The sequence below is a fragment of the Mesoplodon bidens genome (assembly GCF_964165515.1).
Source record: "Mesoplodon bidens genome assembly, chromosome: 1".
In the NCBI taxonomy this organism is placed as follows: Eukaryota; Metazoa; Chordata; class Mammalia; order Artiodactyla; family Ziphiidae; genus Mesoplodon; species Mesoplodon bidens.
In genome coordinates this window covers 167,455,892-167,477,505 of record NC_138176.1, presented here as the reverse complement: position 1 = coordinate 167,477,505, position 21,614 = coordinate 167,455,892, and the positions used below count along the sequence as shown (strand labels likewise).

The 21,614-nt window shown below is 43.9% G+C and overlaps 1 protein-coding gene across 1 annotated transcript in view; it reads right to left on the bottom strand.

Moving 5' to 3' along the window:
* Window positions 1-19,826, bottom strand: part of DUSP29 (dual specificity phosphatase 29) — a gene marked incomplete at both ends in the record, with an annotated part of 32,414 nt that extends 12,588 nt beyond the window's left edge. The window contains one exon of the mRNA XM_081256204.1: window positions 19,585-19,826. Coding sequence (XP_081112330.1) covers window positions 19,585-19,826 — 242 coding nt within the window. The remainder of the gene's footprint in view (window positions 1-19,584) is intronic.
* Between the last annotated feature and the right edge of the window lie 1,788 nt (window positions 19,827-21,614).

Sequence of the window (21,614 nt, the reverse complement as noted above, 5' to 3'; positions counted from 1 at the left end):
GTAGTGTCCTCACACACCCCTCTGGATTTCCCCCAGCTTGGTTTACTTAGAGTCCAGTTGAGGGCTCTGGGTGGTATCCACGGCAGGATGGGGATTTGCAAATACACAGAGTGACTCTCAGTAGACAGTGGCTGTTTTGGAGGCAGATCCCCAGTTGGCCCAGACACCTAGCTCATCTATCACTGGGAGTGGGGTGGGGTCGGAGGGTGCTGCCTGGTGCTGCGTTGTTTAATTTTCTTAACTTTCAGGGCCACCTGCTCAGATATGTGGGAAAGACTAAGAAATGTGCCTCTGCTGAAGGAGAAAAGCTCAGAAGAAAAACAGGGTTAAGAAGTTACTTCTAGGATTTAGGTGATTCAAGGAGCCTAAACGGTTTCTGGTTCTTTAAGAAAAATCTTAGGTGTAAGTAATCTATTGAGGACACGGGGGCGGGAGAGGGTAAGCTGGGACGAAGTGAGAGAGTGGCATGGACATATATACACTACCAAATGTAAAATAGCTAGCTAGTGGGAAGCAGCCACATAGCACAGGTAGATCAGCTTGGTGCTTTGTGACCACCTAGAGGGGTGGGATAGGGAGGGTGGGAGGGAGACGCAAGAGGGAGGGGATATGGGGATATAAGTATACATATAGCTGATTCACTTTGTGATACAGCAGAAACTAACACAACAGTGTAAAGCAATTACACTCCAATAAAGATATTTAAAAAATAAAAATAATATGTCATCTAATTACAGAAATAACACATGTTCTATGCAGAATGTGGAAAACATATTCCCTCCCACACACACACAAAAACACCTGTATTTCTACTCCCTAGAGATAAAGACTATTTGCCTTTTGATATAAGATCTTCCAGTTGTAAGCAGAAACTAACACACCAATGTAAAGCAATTATACTCCAATAAAGATATTTTTAAAAAAAGATCTTCCAGTTGTTTTTCCATGAATAGATTTGTATATTTTATATAAAGGTTGGGGTGGGGGTTACAATACTATATATACACTTTCCAAAACTTTGCATGGTGATATATTGTAAACTTTTTTATTGGAAGCATTTTTTTAAGTTTATTTTATTTATTTATTTTTGGCTGCATTGGGTCTTCGTTGCTGCACGCGGGCTTTCTCTAGTTGGCGGCGGGCAGAGACTTCTTTTGTTGCGGAGTACGGGCTCTAGGCGCACAGCCTTCAGTAGTTGTGGCTCATGGGCTGTAGAGCGCAGGCTCAGGAGCTGTGGCGCACAGGCTTAGTTTCTCCACAGCATGTGAGATCTTCCCGGATCAGGGCTCGAACCCATGACCCCTGCATTGGCAGGTGGATTCTTAACCACTGCGCCACCAGGGAAGTCCCTGTAAACATCTTACTAGGTCAACGTACAGCCTTCAATAGCTGCATACTATTCCATTCCATAGGTAAATCTCAATTTTACCTCACCAAGCCCCGAGCTCTGGACATTTGTGTTCTCTCTCTCTCGTCTGTCTCTCTCGTCTGTCTCTCTCCTGGAGACAGAGTGATGGGTGTTACAATAAGAAACACTGTAAACAAACAACTTGCTGGGTTTCTTTGGGCACATCTCTGTGTCCTTAGGAGAGAATTTTTTGAAGTGGAATTGCTGGGTCAACGGACATAAGCATTTTAAACACAGTTGATACTCGTTACTAAATTATCTTCCAGAAAGTTTGCTCAAATTAACATTCTGATTTTTGTTCATTGCTAATTTCATAGACCAAAAAAATGTCTCATTTTCATTAATTTATTTTAGCAATGAAGCGGAACATTTTCTCCCACGTTTGTTGGACTTGTACGGTTTTACTTTTTTTTTTTTTTTTTTTTTTTTTTTGCGGTAGGCGGGCCTCTCACTGTCGTGGCCTCTCCTGTTGCGGAGCACAGGCTCCGGACACGCAGGCCCAGCGGCCATGGCTCACGGGCCCAGCCGCTTCGCGGCATGTGGGATCTTCCCGGACTGGGGCACGAACCCGTATCCCCTGAGTCGGCAGGCAGACTCTCAACCGCTGCGCCACCAGGGAAGCCCTGTACGGTTTTACTTTTGAAGAACGTTATCACATCCCTGGTTTTGACCCAGATCTCTTTAGCTCTTCTCCCTGCCCGTGAACCTCTGGCCTCGCTCTGGATTCTGAATCTGGGTTGGAGGGCCAAGGAAGGGACTTTCTTCCTCAGAGACCTTCCCTCCCTTCCTCCTTCTCCGGCCTGGCCCAGCCTCCTTTCAGCCCCTCGGAGTTCCTCCAGGAAACTTGCTTTAACCAGCATACCCTCCACGTTGAGGAGTGTCAAGTAAGAGCAGTCTCCCTGGGCAGAGTTCTTGGCATTCCAGTTTTTCGGACCCCTTGGGGGCCCTCCTGATTCCTAGCCTACATACCTCAGCCCCTGCCCGGAAGTCCGTTTCCCACAGATGTGTGCTCTCACAGAGAGGAGGAGGGACATGCAAGTACGCATCTGTACAAGCCATCCACCCGCTGCCTTGCAGTGGGGAACCAGCTGCTTCCGTGTTGCCAAGATTCTGCACTGGGCATTGACAAAAGTCCACTAAAGCTTGGGCAGTTCTCCGTACCCTCACGTCTGTGGGGACCCACTGAGTTCCCGCACCTAATCATGGACTCCTGTTCGCCCACGGCCCACATCCTGTAATCTGGCACCTTATTTATTCTGATGCGTGTGACACTTGTGGTGGCACATCAGTTCGTGGGCATGACCCTGATGGTGACCTTCTCCTTCTCTGGAGTCTTGACCACACCTACTCCTTGCAAGTGAATTTTAAAACAACAGGCACATTTCTAGCTTTTGATCTCCCTCAATTCACGTGATATGAATGCAAAATTCACTAGCTGTCTGGTTTTTTGCCTGTTCTTGTTACTTGCTGATGATGAAGCTGTTTGGCTGTGAGGCTCTGCAGAAAACACAGGGCTCACAGGTGTAGTTTGTAAGCTTAAACTGCTGCATGAACCAAAACAATGACCCTCTGGGACCCTCAGTTTTATTTGTTAAATAGAACCAATTACATTGGCAGTACTTTCCTTACAAGATTCTTGTAAAGTTGAGTGATGCGATATTCAAGTTTCTTTAAAAGGTTAAAAGATAAATTCTGGGGTGAGGGGCAAACAATAGGAAGATGCGTGACAAAATGTTATCAGTGGTTATCTCTGGGTAACGGAATTATAGGGAATTTTAATATTCTTTTTGTCTGTGCTTTGTAAATTTTCAGTAATGAACATAACATATATGCACTTAGTGGGTAAATATATACCAAGATTTTTATTGATGTTCTATCCTTAGTTCTCAGCAGAGACTGTTGCAAAGACATAAGGTGGTCTCGGTGTTTTTAACTCCTTAGAAATCTCTCCATCATCTTCCCCACCCCCCTAGGCTCTAGACCTCCAAGGATGGAGGCTAAGAGGGGAAAGACAATGCATGGGAAGCCTGGTGTCAAGAAATGGTGTTGTATTCATCACTAGACTAGGCATTTGGCTAACCATGAAAGGAAATGGTTGACATCACTGGGTGAAAAGCTGTCATCCAGCATGAGAAGGCCCAGCCGGACCAGGGCCACCGCGTCTCACCCTGGGCACCTTGCCCATGACTGGTGCCCAGTTGTACCTTAGTCGCCTTCGGTACCTGGAGGCTCAGAGTCCAGGTTTTCTAGTTCTTTCAGGTGACATTCAGCATGTTAAATTGTCAACCTTGGCTGTGTTTTTGCTGCCCACCCTGGAGAAGCAGGTCAAGTTTTAGCTGTACTTGGTGCCTCAAGGCTGAATTAGTTCTTTCTTTTTTGGGGGGAGAGATTGCAGCTGTCCAGGTGCACCAGTGAGAGGTCCTCTCTTGAGCTGAGGACCATCTCAGCCATTGATTTGCCTTCACCTCACTCTCCAGCCTCTACGGCTACAGGCCAGCCCCAGAGCTGCCACTGGCTTCAGAGGCTGTCGGTCTGGTTGGGAGCAGAAAAGCAGAAAGGGTGAGCTGGAGAGGCCCCTGGCAAGTGAGCTCAGGCTGGGTAGAGCTGGCCCAGGCATTTGAAGAGTCAGGCTTTATAGGGAGGGGCTGCTGGCTGTCGATGACCCCAAAAGCCAGACCTTGGAGGCGACTGTAGTTATAATAAAAATAGGGCTCCCAAAAAAAAAAAAAAAAAATAGGGCTCCCACCATTCAAGCAGAAGGAGAGCAGCTTCGCAGAGCCTTGGTGTTGGCTTATAGGGCTGCCTCTAACGTGAGAGGGAAGAGAGATTTCTCAGTTATGCTGTTGCAACCAAGTCTTACTATGGGGAGCCTGTCCTGCCTGGGACTTTACAATCTCTTTGATGGTAGCCAGGATATTTCCCCTCCTGCTGACTACTGGGGACAGAAAGAAAAAAGAATTTGCTCAGAAAATGGAAGATGTGAATGAGATTAAAGTGAGACTATTTAAATTACAGAAATTTAGTGCTTTCAAGCATCCTCAAGCACTTCTGAAGCACCCATTTAGGGACTGCTGATTGATAAGAGGTGATGAATTATTCTTATCTCATCATCAATGCCGGTTCCTGGCTCTCTGGAGGGCAACCCTTGTTTAATCTAATTTGAATCTAATTTGTATGATTTAAAAGTAATAAAACAAGTGCGTGCTTGAGCCTAATAAAGCCTAATTTATTTAATAAGACATTTCTTTTTTTTTAATTTTATTTTTTTTATTGGTTTCTGCTTTATAACAAAGTGAATCAGTCATACATATACATCTGTTCCCACATCCCTTCCCTCATGCATCTCCCTCCCTCCCACCCTCCCCATCCCACCCCTCCAGGCGGTCACAAAGCACCGAGCTGATCTCCCTGTGCTCTGCGGCTGCTTCCCACTATCTATCTACCTTACGTTTGGTAGTGTATATATGTCCATGCCTCTCTTTCGCTTTGTCACAGCTTACCCTTCCCCCTCCCCATATCCACAAGTCCATTCTCAAGTAGGTCTGTGTCTTTATTCCCGTTTTACCCCTAGGTTCTTCATGACATTTTTTTTTTTAATTCCGTATATATGTGTTAGCATACGGTATTTGTCTTTCTCTTTCTGACTTACTTCACTCTGTATGACAGACTCTAGGTCCATCCACCTCATTACAAATAGCTCAGTTTCGTTTCTTTTTATGGCTGAGTAATATTCCATTGTATATATGTGCCACATCTTCTTTATCCATTCATCCGATGATGGACACTTAGGTTGTTTCCAGCTTCGGGCTATTGTGAATAGAGCTGCAATGGACATTTTGGTACATGTCTCTTTTGGAATTATGGTTTTCTCAGGGTATATGCCTAGTAGTGGGATTGCTGGGTCATATGGTAGTTCTATTTTTAGTTTTTTAAGGAACCTCCATACTGTTCTCCATAGTGGCTGTACCAATTCACATTCCCACCAGCAGTGCAAGAGTGTTCCCTTTTTTCCACACCCTCTCCAGCATTTATTGTTTCTAGATTTCTTTTTTTTTTTTTTTTTTTTTTTTAAAGTTTATTTATTTATTTTTTTAATTAGTTTCTGCTTTATAACAAAGTGAATCAGTCATACATATACATCTGTTCCCACATCCCTTCCCTCATGCATCTCCCTCCCTCCCACCCTCCCCATCCCACCCCTCCAGGCGGTCACAAAGCACCGAGCTGATCTCCCTGTGCTCTGCGGCTGCTTCCCACTATCTATCTACCTTACGTTTGGTAGTGTATACACGTCCATGCCTCTCTTTCGCCTTGTCACAGCCCACCCTTCCCCCTCCCCATATCCTCAAGTCCATTCTCAAGTAGGTCTGCGTCTTCATTCTCGTTTTGCCCCTAGGTTCTTCATGACATTTTTTTTTTAAATTCCGTATATATGTGTTAGCATACGGTATTTGTCTTTCTCTTTCTGACTAACTTCACTCTGTATGACAGACTCTAGGTCTATCCACCTCATTACAAATAGCTGTTTCGTTTCTTTTTATGGCTGAGTAATATTCCATTGTATATATGTGCCACATCTTCTTTATCCATTCATCCGATGATGGACACTTAGGTTGTTTCCAGCTCCGGGCTATTGTGAATAGAGCTGCAATGAACATTTTGGTACATGTCTCTTTTTGAATTATGGTTTTCTCAGGGTATATGCCCAGTAGTGGGATTGCTGGGTCATATGGTAGTTCTATTTGTAGTTTTTTAAGGAACCTCCATACCGTTCTCCATAGTGGCTGTACCAATTCACATTCCCACCAGCAGTGCAAGAGTGTTCCCTTTTCTCCACACCCTCTCCAGCATTTATTGTTTCTAGATTTCTTTTTTTTTTTTTTAATTAGTTTCTGCTTTATAACAAAGTGAATCAGTCATACATATACATCTGTTCCCACATCCCTTCCCTCATGCATCTCCCTCCCTCCCACCCTCCCCATCCCACCCCTCCAGGCGGTCACAAAGCACCGAGCTGATCTCCCTGTGCTCTGCGGCTGCTTCCCACTATCTATCTACCTTACGTTTGGTAGTGTATATATGTCCATGCCTCTCTTTCGCTTTGTCACAGCTTACCCTTCCCCCTCCCCATATCCTCAAGTCCATTCTCAAGTAGGTCTGTGTCTTTATTCTCGTTTTGCCCCTAGGTTCTTCATGACATTTTTTTTTAATTCCGTATATATGTGTTAGCATACGGTATTTGTCTTTCTCTTTCTGACTTACTTCACTCTGTATGACAGACTCTAGGTCCATCCACCTCATTACAAATAGCTCAGTTTCGTTTCTTTTTATGGCTGAGTAATATTCCATTGTATATATGTGCCACATCTTCTTTATCCATTCATCCGATGATGGACACTTAGGTTGTTTCCAGCTTCGGGCTATTGTGAATAGAGCTGCAATGGACATTTTGGTACATGTCTCTTTTGGAATTATGGTTTTCTCAGGGTATATGCCTAGTAGTGGGATTGCTGGGTCATATGGTAGTTCTATTTTTAGTTTTTTAAGGAACCTCCATACTGTTCTCCATAGTGGCTGTACCAATTCACATTCCCACCAGCAGTGCAAGAGTGTTCCCTTTTTTCCACACCCTCTCCAGCATTTATTGTTTCTAGATTTCTTGATGATGGCCATTCTGACTGGTGTGAGATGATATCTCATTGTAGTTTTGATTTGCATTTCTCTAATGATTAATGATGTTGAGCATTCTTTCATGTGTTTGTTGGCAGTGTGTATATCTTCTTTGGAGAAATGCCCATTTAAGTCTTCTGCCCATTTTTGGATTGGGTTGTTTGTTTTTTTTGCTATTGAGCTGCATGAGCTGTTTATAAATTTTGGAGATTAATCCTTTGTCAGTTGCTTCATTTGCAAATATTTTCTCCCATTCTGAGGGTTGTCTTTTGGTCTTGTTTATGGTTTCCTTTGCTGTGCAAAAGCTTTGAAGTTTCATTAGGTCCCATTTGTTTATCTTTGTTTTTATTTCCATTTCTCTAGGAGGTGGGTCCAAAAGGACCTTGCTGTGATTTATGTCATAGAGTGTTCTACCTATGTTTTCCTCTAAGAGTTTGATAGTTTCTGGCCTTACATTTAAGTCTTTAATCCATTTTGAGCTTATTTTTGTGTATGGTGTTAGGGAATGATCAATCTCAAACTTTTACATGTCCCTGTCCAGTTTTCCCAGCACCACTTATTGAAGAGGCTGTCCTTTCTCCACTGTACATTCCTGCCTCCTTTATCAAAGATAAGTTGACCATATGTGCGTGGGTTTATCTCTGGGCTTTCTATCCTGATCCACTGATCTATCTTTCTGTTTTTATGCCAGTACCACACTGTCTTGATTACTGTAGCTTTGTAGTATAGTCTGAAGTCAGGGAGCCTGATTCCTCCAGCTCCATTTTTCGTTCTCAAGATTGCTTTGGCTATTCGGGGTCTTTTGTTTTTCCAAACAAATTTTGAAATTTTTTGTTCTAGTTCTGTGAAAAATGCCAGTGGTAGTTTGATAGGGATTGCATTGAATCTGTAGATTGCTTTGGGTAGTAGAGTCATTTTCACAATATTGATTCTTCCAATCCAGGAGCATGGTATATCTCTCCATCTATTTGTATCATCTTTAATTTCTTTCATCAGTGTCTTATAATTTTCTGCATACAGGTCTTTTGTCTCCTTAGGTAGGTTTATTCCTAGATATTTTATTCTTTTTGTTGCAATGGTAAATGGGAGTGTTTTCTTGATTTCATTTTCAGATTTTTCATCATTAGTGTACAGGAATGCCAGAGATTTCTGTACATTAATTTTGTATCCTGCTACTTTACCAAATTCATTGATTAGCTCTAGTAGTTTTTCGGTAGCATCTTTAGGATTCTCTATGTATAGTATCATGTCATCTGCAAACAGTGACAGTTTTACTTCTTCTTTTCCAATTTGGATTCCTTTTATTTCCTTTTCTTCTCTGATTGCTGTGGCTAAAACTTCCAAAACTATGTTGAATGAGAGTGGTGAGAGTGGGCAGCCTTGTCTTGTTCCTGATCTTAGTGGAAATGGTTTCAGTTTTTCACCATTGAGGACAATGTTGGCTGTGGGTTTGTCATATATGGCCTTTATTATGTTGAGGAAAGTTCCCTCTATGCCTACTTTCTGCAGGGTTTTTATCATAAATGGGTGTTGAATTTTGTCGAAAGCTTTCTCTGCATCTATTGAGATGATCATATGGTTTTTCTCCTTCAACTTGTTAATATGGTGTATCACGTTGATTGATTTGCGTATATTGAAGAATCCTTGCATTCCTGGAATAAACCCCACTTGATCATGGTGTATGATCCTTTTAATGTGCTGTTGGATTCTGTTTGCTAGTATTTTGTTGAGGATTTTTGCATCTATGTTCATCAGTGATATTGGCCTGTAGTTTTCTTTCTTTGTGACATCCTTGCCTGGTTTTGGTATCAAGGTGATGGTGGCCTCGTAGAATGAGTTTGGGAGTGTTCCTTCCTCTGATATTGTTTGGAAGAGTTTGAGAAGGATGGGTGTTAGCTCTTCTCTAAATGTTTGATAGAATTCGCCTGTGAAGCCATCTGGTCCTGGGCTTTTGTTTGATGGAAGATTTTTAATCACAGTTTCAATTTCAGTGCTTGTGATTGGTCTATTCATATTTTCTATTTCTTCCTGATTCAGTCTTGGCAGGTTGTGCATTTCTAAGAATTTGTCCATTTCTTCCAGATTGTCCATTTTATGGGCATAGAGTTGCTTATAGTAATCTCTCATGATCTTTTGTATTTCTGCAGTGTCAGTTGTTACTTCTCCTTTTTCATTTCTAATTCTATTGATTTGAGTCTTCTCCCTTCTTTTCTTGATGAGTCTGGCTAATGGTTTATCAATTTTGTTTATCTTCTCAAAGAACCAACTTTTAGTTTTATTGATCTTTGCTATCGTTTCCTTCATTTCTTTTTCATTTATTTCTGATCTGACTTTTATGATTTCTTTCCTTCTGCTAACTTTGGGATGTTTTTGTTCTTCTTTCTCTAATTGCTTTAGGTGCAAGGTTAGGTTGTTTATTCGAGATGTTTCCTGTTTCTTAAGGTGGGATTGTATTGCTATAAACTTCCCTCTTAGAACTGCTTTTGCTGCATCCCATAGGTTTCGGGTCGTCGTGTCTCCATTGTCATTTGTTTCTAGGTATTTTTTAATTTCCTCTTTGATTTCTTCAGTGATCACTTCGTTATTAAGTAGTGTACTGTTTAGCCTCCATGTGTTTGTATTTTTTACAGCTCTTTTCCTGTAATTGATATCTAGTCTCATAGCATTGTGGTCAGAAAAGATACTTGATACAGTTTCAATTTTCTTAAATTTACCAAGGCTTGATTTGTGACCCAAGATATGATCTATCCTGGAGAATGTTCCATGAGCACTTGAGAAAAATGTGTATTCTGTTGTTTTTGGATGGAATGTCCTATAAATATCAATTAAGTCCCTCTTGTTTAATGTATCATTTAAAGCTTGTGTTTCCTTATTTATTTTCATTTTGGATGATCTGTCCATTGGTGAAAGTGGGGTGTTAAAGTCCCCTACTATGAGTGCGTTACTGTCGATTTCTCCTTTTATGGCTGTTAGTATTTGCCTTATGTATTGAGGTGCTCCTATGTTGGGTGCATAAATATTTACAATTGTTATATCTTCTTCTTGGATCGATCCCTTGATCATTATGTAGTGTCCTTCTTTGTCTCTTCTAGTAGTCTTTATTTTAAAGTCTATTTTGTCTGATATGAGAATTGCTACTCCAGCTTTCTTTTGGTTTCCATTTGCATGGAATATCTTTTTCCATCCCCTTACTTTCAGTCTGTATGTGTCTCTAGGTCTGAAGTGGGTCTCTTGTAGACAGCATATATATGGGTCTTGTTTTTGTATCCATTCAGCCAATCTGTGTCTTTTGGTGGGAGCATTTAGTCCATTTACATTTAAGGTAATTATCGATATGTATGTTCCTATTCCCATTTTCTTAATTGTTTTGGGTTCGTTATTGTAGGTCTTTTCCTTCTGTTGTGTTTCTTGCCTAGAGAAGTTCCTTTAGCATTTGTTGTAAAGCTGGTTTGGTGGTGCTGAACTCTCTCAGCTTTTGCTTGTCTGTAAACGTTTTAATTTCTCCATCAAATCTGAATGAGATCCTTGCTGGGTAGAGTAATCTTGGTTGCAAGTTTTTCTCTTTCATCACTTTAATTATGTCCTGCCACTCCCTTCTGGCTTGTAGAGTTTCTGCTGAGAGATCAGCTGTTATCCTGATGGGGATTCCCTTGTGTGTTATTTGTTGTTTTTGCCTTGCTGCTTTTAATATGATTTCTTTGTGTTTAATTTTTGACAGTTTGATTAATATGTGTCTTGGCGTATTTCTCCTTGGATTTATTCTGTATGGGACTCTCTGTGCCTCCTGGACTTGATTAACTATTTCCTTTCCCATATTAGGGAAGTTTTCAACTATAATCTCTTCAAATATTTTCTCAGTCTCTTTCTTTTTCTCTTCTTCTTCTGGAACCCCTATAATTCGAATGTTGGTGCGTTTAATGTTGTCCCAGAGGTCTCTGAAACTGTCCTCTTTTCATTCTTTTTTCTTTATTTTGCTCTGCAGCAGTTATTTCCACTATTTTATCTTCCACCTCACTTATCCGTTCTTCTGCCTCAGTTATTCTGCTATTGATCCCATCTAGAGTATTTTTTATTTCATTTATTGTGTTTTTAATCGATGCTTGATTCATCTTTAGTTCTTCTAGGTCCTTGTTAACTGTTTCTTGCATTTTGTCTATTCTATTTCCAAGATTTTGGATCTGGGAAATAGAATCTTGGATCATCTTTACCATCATTATTCTGGATTCTTTTTCAGGTAGACTGCCTATTACCTCTTCATTTGTTAGGTCTGGTGGGTTTTTATCTTGCTCCTTCTCCTGCTGTGTGTTTTTCTGTCTTCTCATTTTGCTTATCTTACTGTGTTTGGGGTCTCCTTTTTGCAGGCTGCAGGTTCGTAGTTCCTGTTGTTTTTGGTGTCCGTCCCCAGTGGCTAATGTTGGTTTAGTGTGTTGTGTAGGCTTCCTGGTGGAGGGGACTCGTGCCTGTGTTCTGGTGGATGAGGCTGGATCTTGTCTTTCTGGTGGGCAGGTCCACGTCTGGTGGTGTGTTTTGGGGTGTCTGCGGACTTTTTATGATTTTAGGCCACCTCTCTGCTAATGGGTGGTGTTGTGTTCCTGTCTTGCTAGTTGTTTGGCATAGGGTGTCCAGCACTGTAGCTTGCTGGTCGTTGAGTGAAGCTGGGTGCTGGTGTTGAGATGGAGATCTCTGGAAGATTTTCGCCGTTTGATATTATGTGGAGCTGGGAGGTCTCTTGTGGACCAGTGTCCTGAAGTTGGCTCTCCCACCTCAGAGGCACAGCACTGACTCCTGGCTCCTCAATTTGGGATGATTTGTTGTCTATTCCTGTATTCCACAGATGCAGGGTACATCAAGTTGATTGTGGAGCTTTAATCCGCTGCTTCTGAGGCTGCTGGGAGAGGTTTCCCTTTCTCTTCTTTGTTCTCACAGCTCCTGGGTCTCAGCTTTGGATTTGGCCCCGCCTCTGCGTGTAGGTCGCCGGAGGGCGTCTGTTCTTCGCTCAGACAGGACAGGGTTAAAGGAGCAGCCTCTTTGGGGACTCTGGCTCACTCAGGCCGGGCGGGAGGGAGGGGCACGGAGTGCGGGGCGAGCCTGCAGCGGTAGAGTTCGGCGTGACGTTGCACCAGCCCGAGGCGCGCCGTGCGTTCTCCCAGGGAAGCCGCCCCTGGATCCCGGGACCCCGGCAGTGGCGGGCTGCACAGGCTCCCCGAAGGGCGGTGTGGACAGTGACCTGCGCTCGCACACTGGCTTCTTGGCGGTGGCAGCAGCAGCCCCAGCGTCCCACGCCCGTCACTGGGCTCCGCGCTTTCAGTCGTGACTCGCGCCCGTCTGTGGAGCTCCTTTAAGCAGCGCTCTTAATCCCCTCTCCTCGCGCACCAGGAAACCAAGAGGGAAGAAAAAGTCTCTTGCCTCTTCGGCAGCTCCAGAGTTTTCCTGGACTCCCTGCCGGCTAGCTGTGGCACATTAGCCCCCTTCAGGCTGAGTTCTCGCCGCCAGCCCCAGTCCTCTCCCTGCGCTCTGACCGAAGCCCGAGCCTCAGCTTCCAGCGCCGCCCGCCCTGGTGGGCGAGCAGACGAGCCTCTCGGGCTGGTGAGTGCCGCTCGGCACCGATCCTCTGTGCGGGAATCTCTCCGCTTTGCCCTACCCAGGTATGTGGGGAGTTTCTTGCCTTTTGGGAGGTCTGGGGTCTTCTGCCAGCGTTCAGTAGGTGTTCTGTAGGAGTTGTTCCACGTGTAGCTGTATTTCTGGTGTATCCGTGGGGAGGAAGGTGATCTCCGCGCTTAATAAGACATTTCTTAAAGAATTTTACTTTAGAGCTGGAAGGGACGTTGGAAATCATCCCTTTATTTTACAAATAAAGAAACTGAGTCCCAGAACAATAAGATGTTTTGCCAAAGGCCACACGGAATGGCCACCCACACCGGAGGCTTGAACTCTCTGCCCCGACTCCTGCTGGAGGGCTTTCGCTCTACACCACACTGTCCCCAAGGTTCCCACTTGCAGATTCAGACCCCCTACCAAGTTGTGGGAAATGGGTGGGAGAGGGTGGCCGTGCCTTGAGCCCTTGAGCGAGGAAGACTTCCCCACGAGGCCACCAAAAGGTAGCTGCCTGGCCTGCACTGACCCCCGCCGCTGACCCAGCACATTTCACACCAGCCACATCCCTCTCCCGTCGGTGGCCTCTTCTCTCCAGGCTGTGGTGATGGTGGACTGGGTGGGAGGATGGGGGGGACATCTCTGCTCTCCTCAGGCTGGTAAGCAACAGACACTTGGAGTCACCAGGCATCCCATTTGGTGGTCTCCTTGGGATAAGCTGAGATTGAGAAAATGCTTTAGACCTTCTGAAACCCACAGGCGTGTAGGGCTTTGATGTGGTACTGCCCCTCAGGCCTTAGGCCACCCGGGTCCCTGGAAGGCCGGGACAGCATCTATGCAGGGAGTGGGCTGGAGAAGGCCCATTAAGAGGGAATTCCTTCCTTCCAACCTGGACTTGGGTTCATGATAGCATCTCCTGGGAGAAATTTGACCAGGGGTGTTTTCTGTCCCAAGGCCGCCCTTAGCAGAGGGACGCTGAGTGGCAAAGTGTAGTGACTGTTCTTTACCTCTGTCTCACACTGTGAGTTGGATTTCCAGAAGCTGCCTGATCTCTAATAGTTCACACACAGTGGGTGTGCCAGGAACTGTGCTGAGAATCAGATGTATTAACCCATTGAATCCACATCTTCTAGGTGAAGAAATTGAAGCTCAGAAAGCTTGAGTGACTTGCCCAAGGCCACATGGGAACCAGTAATTTGACCCAGGTGTTGTGGCTCCAGAGAAGATGCCCAGCCATTCTGTGCTTGAGGAGAGAGGAGTGGGGAAAGAGTGAGCTGCTTCTTGGGGGTCAGTCTGGTGCCCAGCAGGTCCCAGGCATCGTTGGTCTAGACTTCAGGAGCAGCCGGTGGCTCTGGCTGCCTCAAGGCACCCATTCTCACTCCTGGATCCTAACCACCTTAACTTTCAGATCCTTGGCTTTTAAGAATCTTAGGCGCTTTTAGGGAACGGAAAAACTGAACCTAAATGCAAATATCAAATTAAACCTGAGGCTTCGTGCATGAGGGGCCAGCTATGAGCATTTCACTGCTCTGGGCAATACCTACAAAGAGACGGAGAGACACGGGCAGCTGTGCCTGCTTTCAGCCAGGCTGTACCCTTGGTGTGGTTGCATTGATGGTGGAATTAACTTCTTTCTCAGTAAGCATCTGTGAGTCTCATTAACCTTGTTAAGTGGGTGTCAAGGAGGGACCCTGAGCAGAGATGGGGACAAGGTCAGGTGGGTGCTGACCTTGGTCCTCTTCTGGGCTGTGCACACAGGTCACACACACTGACTGTGGAGCCTGCCTAGACTGTGCGTTTGTGTTTGTTTGGGGGCTCAATTAGGCAGAGCTGGATTGAATCAAAAGGGCAGTGACATTCCCTTGCTTGAAGGAAGCAAACTTATGGTCAGATGTCAAGGAAGTAAGCATATCTTATTGTGTCAAACTCTATTGTCTGTCACTCTATTACACTAGGCCATTTGTATCCTGCTCAGACACTCAGTGGCTTCCTGAATAAAGTCCCTTTGCCCTGACTTACCTTCCCAGGTTTCTTTCTCACTAAGTAGCAATAATAACAACATTTGCATTTATCTGTTACTTCATAATTTACAAAATGCTTTCACATTCCGTTATTTCTTTGAATCCTCTCAGTAGCCATCTTTAGAGGCCCAGAAAGGTGAAAGGACCTACCCAAAGCCTCTGCACCTGGAGACGACTGTGGCTGTGGTACCTTGTGTGTTACCGTTTGGAATGTTTGCTGCCCATCCGGAGGGCTGTGTTACACTTTCCTGCCCCATTGTCATGAGGCTTTGGCATGGACTTGCTTTGGCCAGTGAAATGTGGGCATCAGTGTCTTGTGTCACTTCCGAGTCAGTCTGTGGTTTGCCATGTCTCTCTTTTCTCTCTGCCGGGAGCCTGACAATATCCCAGAGAGGGGCCGAGTCCTGAGTCCTGGAGTCGAGTGGAGAGACCATGGACATGTCACATGAGGGAGAAGTAAACCACTGTTCTGGTAGGCCAACAAGATGTTGGGGATACCTGTCATCACAGCACAGCTAAGTCTAAGCTGATCATACAGTAGTCAAACTTAGCTTAATCTCAGACCCTCTGGAAGCACATTCTCTACTGCATTCATCCCCAATGTTCCAGATGAATCGCCCTGTTTGTTCGCACCTCCATGCCTTTTCTCACCCTGTCCCCTCTGCCTAGAATTCTGTTGAAATCCTATCCATCTTCCAAAGCCAAGCTTAGAACTCACCACTCCTGTGATGCTTTCTCAGATCCATAATACCAAGCACTTACTGAGCATTTACGACGTGGCAGCTACTACTCTAGCACTTCACTTGTTTTAATTCATTTAATCTTCACCTGTGAGATAAGCCTTGTTACTGTTGCCATAGAAGAGGAAGAGAGGTAAAATAACTTGTCCAAAATCACACACTGGTAAATGGCAGAGCCAAGACTCAATCCCATGCTCCTTCCAACCCACTACCTATTTCTCTTTCCATTCCCTGTTACATGTCTACACATCTCTTCTCCTCAACTGGAAAACAGCTTCTTTATCTGACTGACCACATTTTCTTGATCCTGGTTTGAGAATATATACTGCCACTGCCTTGTGGTGTACCCTTGGGCTGGTCACTTAATTTCTCTGAACCTCAGTTTCCTCTTTGTATCCCCCAAAGCTCCTAGCAAGGTGCCCAGTAAATACTGACTGACTAAATGGATGAACTCCATGAGCCTTGGTTTGCTCATTTTTTAAATGGGAGAGATAATGGTACCTCCTTCATAGAGTTGTTGGGGGGTTTCAATGATGCCTAGCACAGGGCACGGCACCTGGTAAGAATCCAATATAATTTGGCTATTGTTACTATTATAAGCTGTAGGAAAGGTAAATGTAGTATGTAATATACAGAGAGAAAAAACTTACTTCTCACCATGGGGATTGGGAAAGCTAACTTCATGGCAAAAGTGACTTGAGTGGACCTTGAAGAATGCATAGAATCTGGACACGGAGATGAGGTGAAGGGAAGGGCATTTTAGGCAAAGGGAACAGCACAGAGAAAGACACAGAGACAGTGTAAATCTTTAAATCTTAATCCTCCTTCCCCTATTTATACCATTTGTAGGGTCAGATCTCAGGAAATAATCCTAAATATTAAAAATAAGTTTATGCATAAAGATGTCCACTGCAGCATTATTTATAAAAGTGAGAAGGTGAAAGTGACTGATATGTCCAATAGTAGGGAAAGTGGTTAAATAAATGATCTTCTATCCATCTGATATAATACATATATAATTATACCTACTATTATATTATAATGAAATATATGAGAAGTATATAATAAGGGAAAAGTTTATGAATGATGCTATGTGGAAAAGAGACAAGATAAAACGAATAATCAATATTGTCACAACTATATAAAAAGAATTTAAAACCAAATGTATCACGTAGAAAGTGTAGGAGGAAATGTACTGCAGTCTTAGTAGGCGTGGCTTGGCGTGATGGACTTGGGTGATTGTTCTGAGATATTTAAAAGTTTTCTTAGACAAATACTGTATGTTGACACATATATATGGAATTTAAGAAAAAAAATGTCATGAAGAACATAGGGGTAAGACAGGAATAAAGACACAGACCTACTAGAGAATGGACTTGAGGATATGGGGAGGGGGAAGGGTAAGCTGTGACAAAGTGAAAGAGCGGCATGGACATATATACACTACCAAATGTAAGGTAGATAGCTAGTGCGAAGCGGCCGCATAGCACAGGGAGATCAGCTCGGTGCTTTGTGACTGCCTGGAGGGGTGGGATAGGGAGGGAGGGAGGGAGACGCAAAAGGGAGGGGATATGGGAACATATGTATATGTATAACTGATTAAATTTGTTATAAAGCAAAATAAAAAATAAAAATAAATTTTAAAAAAGTTTTCTTCCTTACATTAATCACTATTTTATTATTATAGCTAAACTTTTTGAGTGCTTACTCTGTACTAGGCACTGCACTAATATTTGACATATATTATCTCAATCCATACAAACCTATGAGGAATGTTCTCTTGTTAACCTGTTACAAATAGGGAAGCTAAGAGGTCTATATTTATACAATGAGTTTACATTACTTTTAAAATAGGAAAACAATATAGTTACTACATTTATGTAATATTTTATTATTAAAACATAAGAGATTCAGATTTCCCCCCCCTTTTTTGCTACTTCAAACAATGATAAACATTGTTGTACATGTTTCCTTGTGTATTGGTACTCTTATTTCTGTAAGTCACATTTCTGAAAGTGATATTTGAGGTCAAAGTGTATGCATGCCTTTTTTATTTTGAACTAATTTTAGACTTACAGAAAAGTTGCAAAAATAGTACAGAGATTATCTGGCAATAAAAAAGAATAAAACACTGATACACACTACAGCTTGGATGAACCTTGAAAACAGTATGCTAAATGTAAGAAGCCAGTCACAATAGGCCATTTATTATTATTCCATTTATATGAAATGTCCAGGATAGGTAAATACATAGAAACAGAGCAGATTGTTGGCTGCCTAAGGCTAGGGGAATATGGGGAATTGAGAGTTATTACTTAATGGGTTCAGGGTTTCCTTTTGAGGTGACGAAAGTGCTTTGAAATTAGCTGGTGGTTGTACAACTCTGTGAATATAATAAAACCACTGAATTGTACACTCTAAAAGGGTGAATTTTGTGGAATGCAAGTTATATCTCAATAAAGCTATTTTTTAAAAAGTAAACAATAGAGTCCCTAATTAGGAAAACCCACGTTCCCCAATGTTCACAACTGAGAAATGATTGGATAAATTATGGTACAGCTATACTAAGGAATATTGGAAGTACAGAAGAGTATAACTCTTTTTTTCTGCTAAAAATTATTTAAAAGTAATAAAAATCCTTTAAATGTATGCATATATTTCCTTATGTTTGCAATAACATACATAAAGTGAGCTTAATGCTGGTTACTCAGGGCAGAGTTAAGAGAGGACAAAGGGAGATTATGCAGTTGGTTTTTATAACCCTCTATTTAGTTTAATTTAGTGTAAAAGGGCAAAAATTTTTGTAACTTTTTCCATTTAAAAATATTAAGGAAAAAAAAAAGAAAAGGGGTTCTGCCCCTGGATTTCCCATGAGTAGACAGTTATCTCTAGGTTGTTTTTTTTTTTTTTTTTTGTGGTAGTGGGCCTCTCCCCGTTGTGGCCTCTCCCGTTGCGGAGCACAGGCTCCGGACGCGCAGGCTCAGCGGCCATGGCTCACGGGCCTAGCTGCTCCGCGGCATGTGGGATCTTCCTGGACCGGGGCACGAACCCGTGTCCCCTGCATCGGCAGGTGGACTCTCAACCGCTGCGCCACCAGGGAAGCCCTGTCTCTAGGTTTTTAAGCAGCAAGGTGTTTATTAAAAATCACACATGCAGTGGTCCTGCACCATCTCAGAGAGATGAACCATGAGCTGGAATCTGGGGGATGGAGGAAGGAGCAGGAGTGCTAGTCAGGATGAAAGCTTCTGGGTTAGGCAAAACTGCATTTGAATCCCAGCTCTCAGCCACTTACTGAGCTGTGGACCTTGGGCTAGTTACTTAACTGCTCTGTGCCTCAGTTTCCTTGTCTTTAAAATGGGAGTAATTAGATGACCTCTCATTGGGCTGTAGTGAAAATAAAGTGAGGTCATGCATGCAAGATGCTTAGCACAGTGCCTGGCACATAGTATTCAGTAAAGGATAAGTATAATAATTATTATTATTTACAGTAGGCACTTCCTAATTGTTTGAAGAGTGGGGAATGGTGACTCTAAAAATCTAGAGGAGGGGACAGTGACCTCAACTTTGCTAGGTCCACTGTGCTTCCTGACACATATGGTGATGTGCTCTTATGCCACCCACCTGAGAACTGACTTTATTCTTGCTGGTCTTATCCCCATCTAAAATAAAAGACTACATTTCCCAGCTTCCCTTGCAGCTAAGGGCAGGGGAAGTCTTGGGTGGGACTTCCCTTCGGGAAGATGTCCTTTTCCTCTTCCTTGCCTTCAGCCTTCCAGTGGTCCTACAGTTGATGGCAGGAGCCCTGCTAGCAGTGTCAGACCTTGAAGCAACCCTGAAGGAAGAAACTGCACCCTGGGGATGGTGGAGCCCAAGCCTGGGAGCCTGGGAGCCTGAGCCCTTGGTGACCCTGGAGTCACTATGCCATCCCCAGCTCGCCTTCCTCTGCACTTCTTTTATGTGAGAGAGAAACCAATCTCTATCTTGCTTAAGCCCCTTTTCTGAGTTTTCTGTGATAGGAAAATAAACCCAGCCCTAGCTAATAGAGTTCTCTCAGAACCAACCTAAAAAGCAAGAGCTCATGGCAGGGATGTGGTGAGGGCTGTTCCCTGGGGAGGGCTGGCTACCAAAGGTGAGGCTGGGCCTCGCCACTTACTCATCGCCGATGTAGAGCTTGGGCCAGACCTCGTTGACGTGCGTGTACTGGGGACTGCCCTTCCAGAAGAGACGCTCCAGCTCGAAGGCTCCGGGGGTACAGTAATCCTCAGCTTCCCCCTCCTCCTCCACCTTCGGCAGCAGCTTCTTGGCAGACGGGTAAGCATTCTTGAGGCTTGTCTTCGGTTCTCTTGATGTCATTTTGGAGCCAGGGGATTTTCTTTCCTTTCTGCAGCTGGTCATGAAAGAGGGTCAGGATTGCGGTTAGCAGGGACAGAGGTAGGGAATGGGCTTTACAAAAAAGAGGAGGGTATAAGCTGATCTGAAGATTTGGCAGGCACTTCCCCAGCCTGTTATGCTCCTGCTTCCTCTTCCCAGGCCACAGAGGTCAATAGGGAAGGCCATGATAGCAGTTAAACAACACTTCCCCAAGATTCCAGTCTCCTGCAAAGCAAGCATGCTGGGCACCCTCTGACGTGGTCATTTGCTGCAGACACAAACAGGCTTCATGTCTAAGAAATCCCTGCAGGCTGCCTGTCCTTTGCCACCTTTCTTTTAGATTTAACCCCTTTTTTGGTGCCTGTTCTTTCCTTTATGTGACTGGAGTCTGCTGGCTCAGGCCATTTTGAACCTGAATAAGGCGGCCCAGGAGGTCCCTGCCATTCCAGGCCTGTGGTATTCAGAGTCTGCAGAGAGCTGTCATCCTGTGGAAAGGGCACACCTGGAAATCCAGAGCCTGTGTGGTCTGGGCAGCCACACACATTCCGGGGCTTCGGAAGTCTTGGGGTGGAAGGAAACTTGGCTGCGTGAGGGTTTGTCAACTTGTTAGGAAGTTGAAGTCAACGCTGGCTGCTCTCACACTAGGAGGCTGGCAGTTGTGCTAGCTCACCAGGGGTTTGGAAGAGACGTTCCAAGCTAGAAAGCTGTGTCTGCAGATTGGAACGTGTATTTGCAGAGCTTGTCAGGCTCTGCGGGTAGAATATGGGTGAAGAGTTTCCATTGTCCCCAAAGAAATGAATTCATTGAGGAATTGGGCACCACGTGTTCCGTGAGCTGAGTGACCGATACACTCAGGCAGCCTGGGAAGGGAGGTTATACTCATCGTGCCGGGAGACTGGAGGGAAGGGGGAAAGGGTGGAGTGACTGAGAAACGTGAGCGCAGGTGAGTGATGGGGAGGGAACATGACTCATTTATGTAACAAATACTTATGTAGCACTTACTGTGTGCTAGGCACTGTTCCAAGTGCTTTGCAATTATTAACTCATTTAATCTTCTTAACAACCCTAAGAAGCAGGCACCATGATTATCTCCATTTTGGAGATGAGGAAAACTGTAAATTCAGGGTACTTATAACACACGGTCTTAAGTCTTCTGAGAAAAAAAATAATTGCCCAGAGGGCAGGGGTTGGGGTGGAGGATGCAGCGTGAGGAGGGGCAGGCCGGGGACTTGAAGAATGTAAAAAAGCCCCAGTAGCTTCAAAGACCATTAGGATCCTATCGAAAAGACCCAGAACACATCTTGAAGAGGCTCCCACTTATCAAAAATGGGACAATTTGATCATGAATAATAAAAATAACTGCAGTTAGTAGAAACACATCAAACATTTAAATCATAATGATACTCAAAACAATTATTCACTTTTGGAAGATGCTAGAGAGCCAGCTCATTATGAAGGCAGGCCAGTAAAGGGAAGGAATCTAGCATTTGTCATTCCTTTTGGATGCAAACTATACTACTGGGTAGATGAGGGAAATTTTCTTTTATAGAAGACCTTCAATAAAGAAGGAAGGAAGCACCATTTTACAACACCCGATGAGCTAATGGATGTAGGCACTGAGCACTGACTGCTGGCAGCATGAGACGTCAGACGTCACAGGCCTTCTGATGGAGGAACACACTACCGCTACCACGAAAGGAGCCTCGCCAAAGGAAGACCTGGATCTTTGATCAGAGTCCTCAGAGTCTAGATCTAGCAACCAATTTGCAGGAGATTCAGAAGACAGTTAAATTATACCTCAGGGCCTTATCT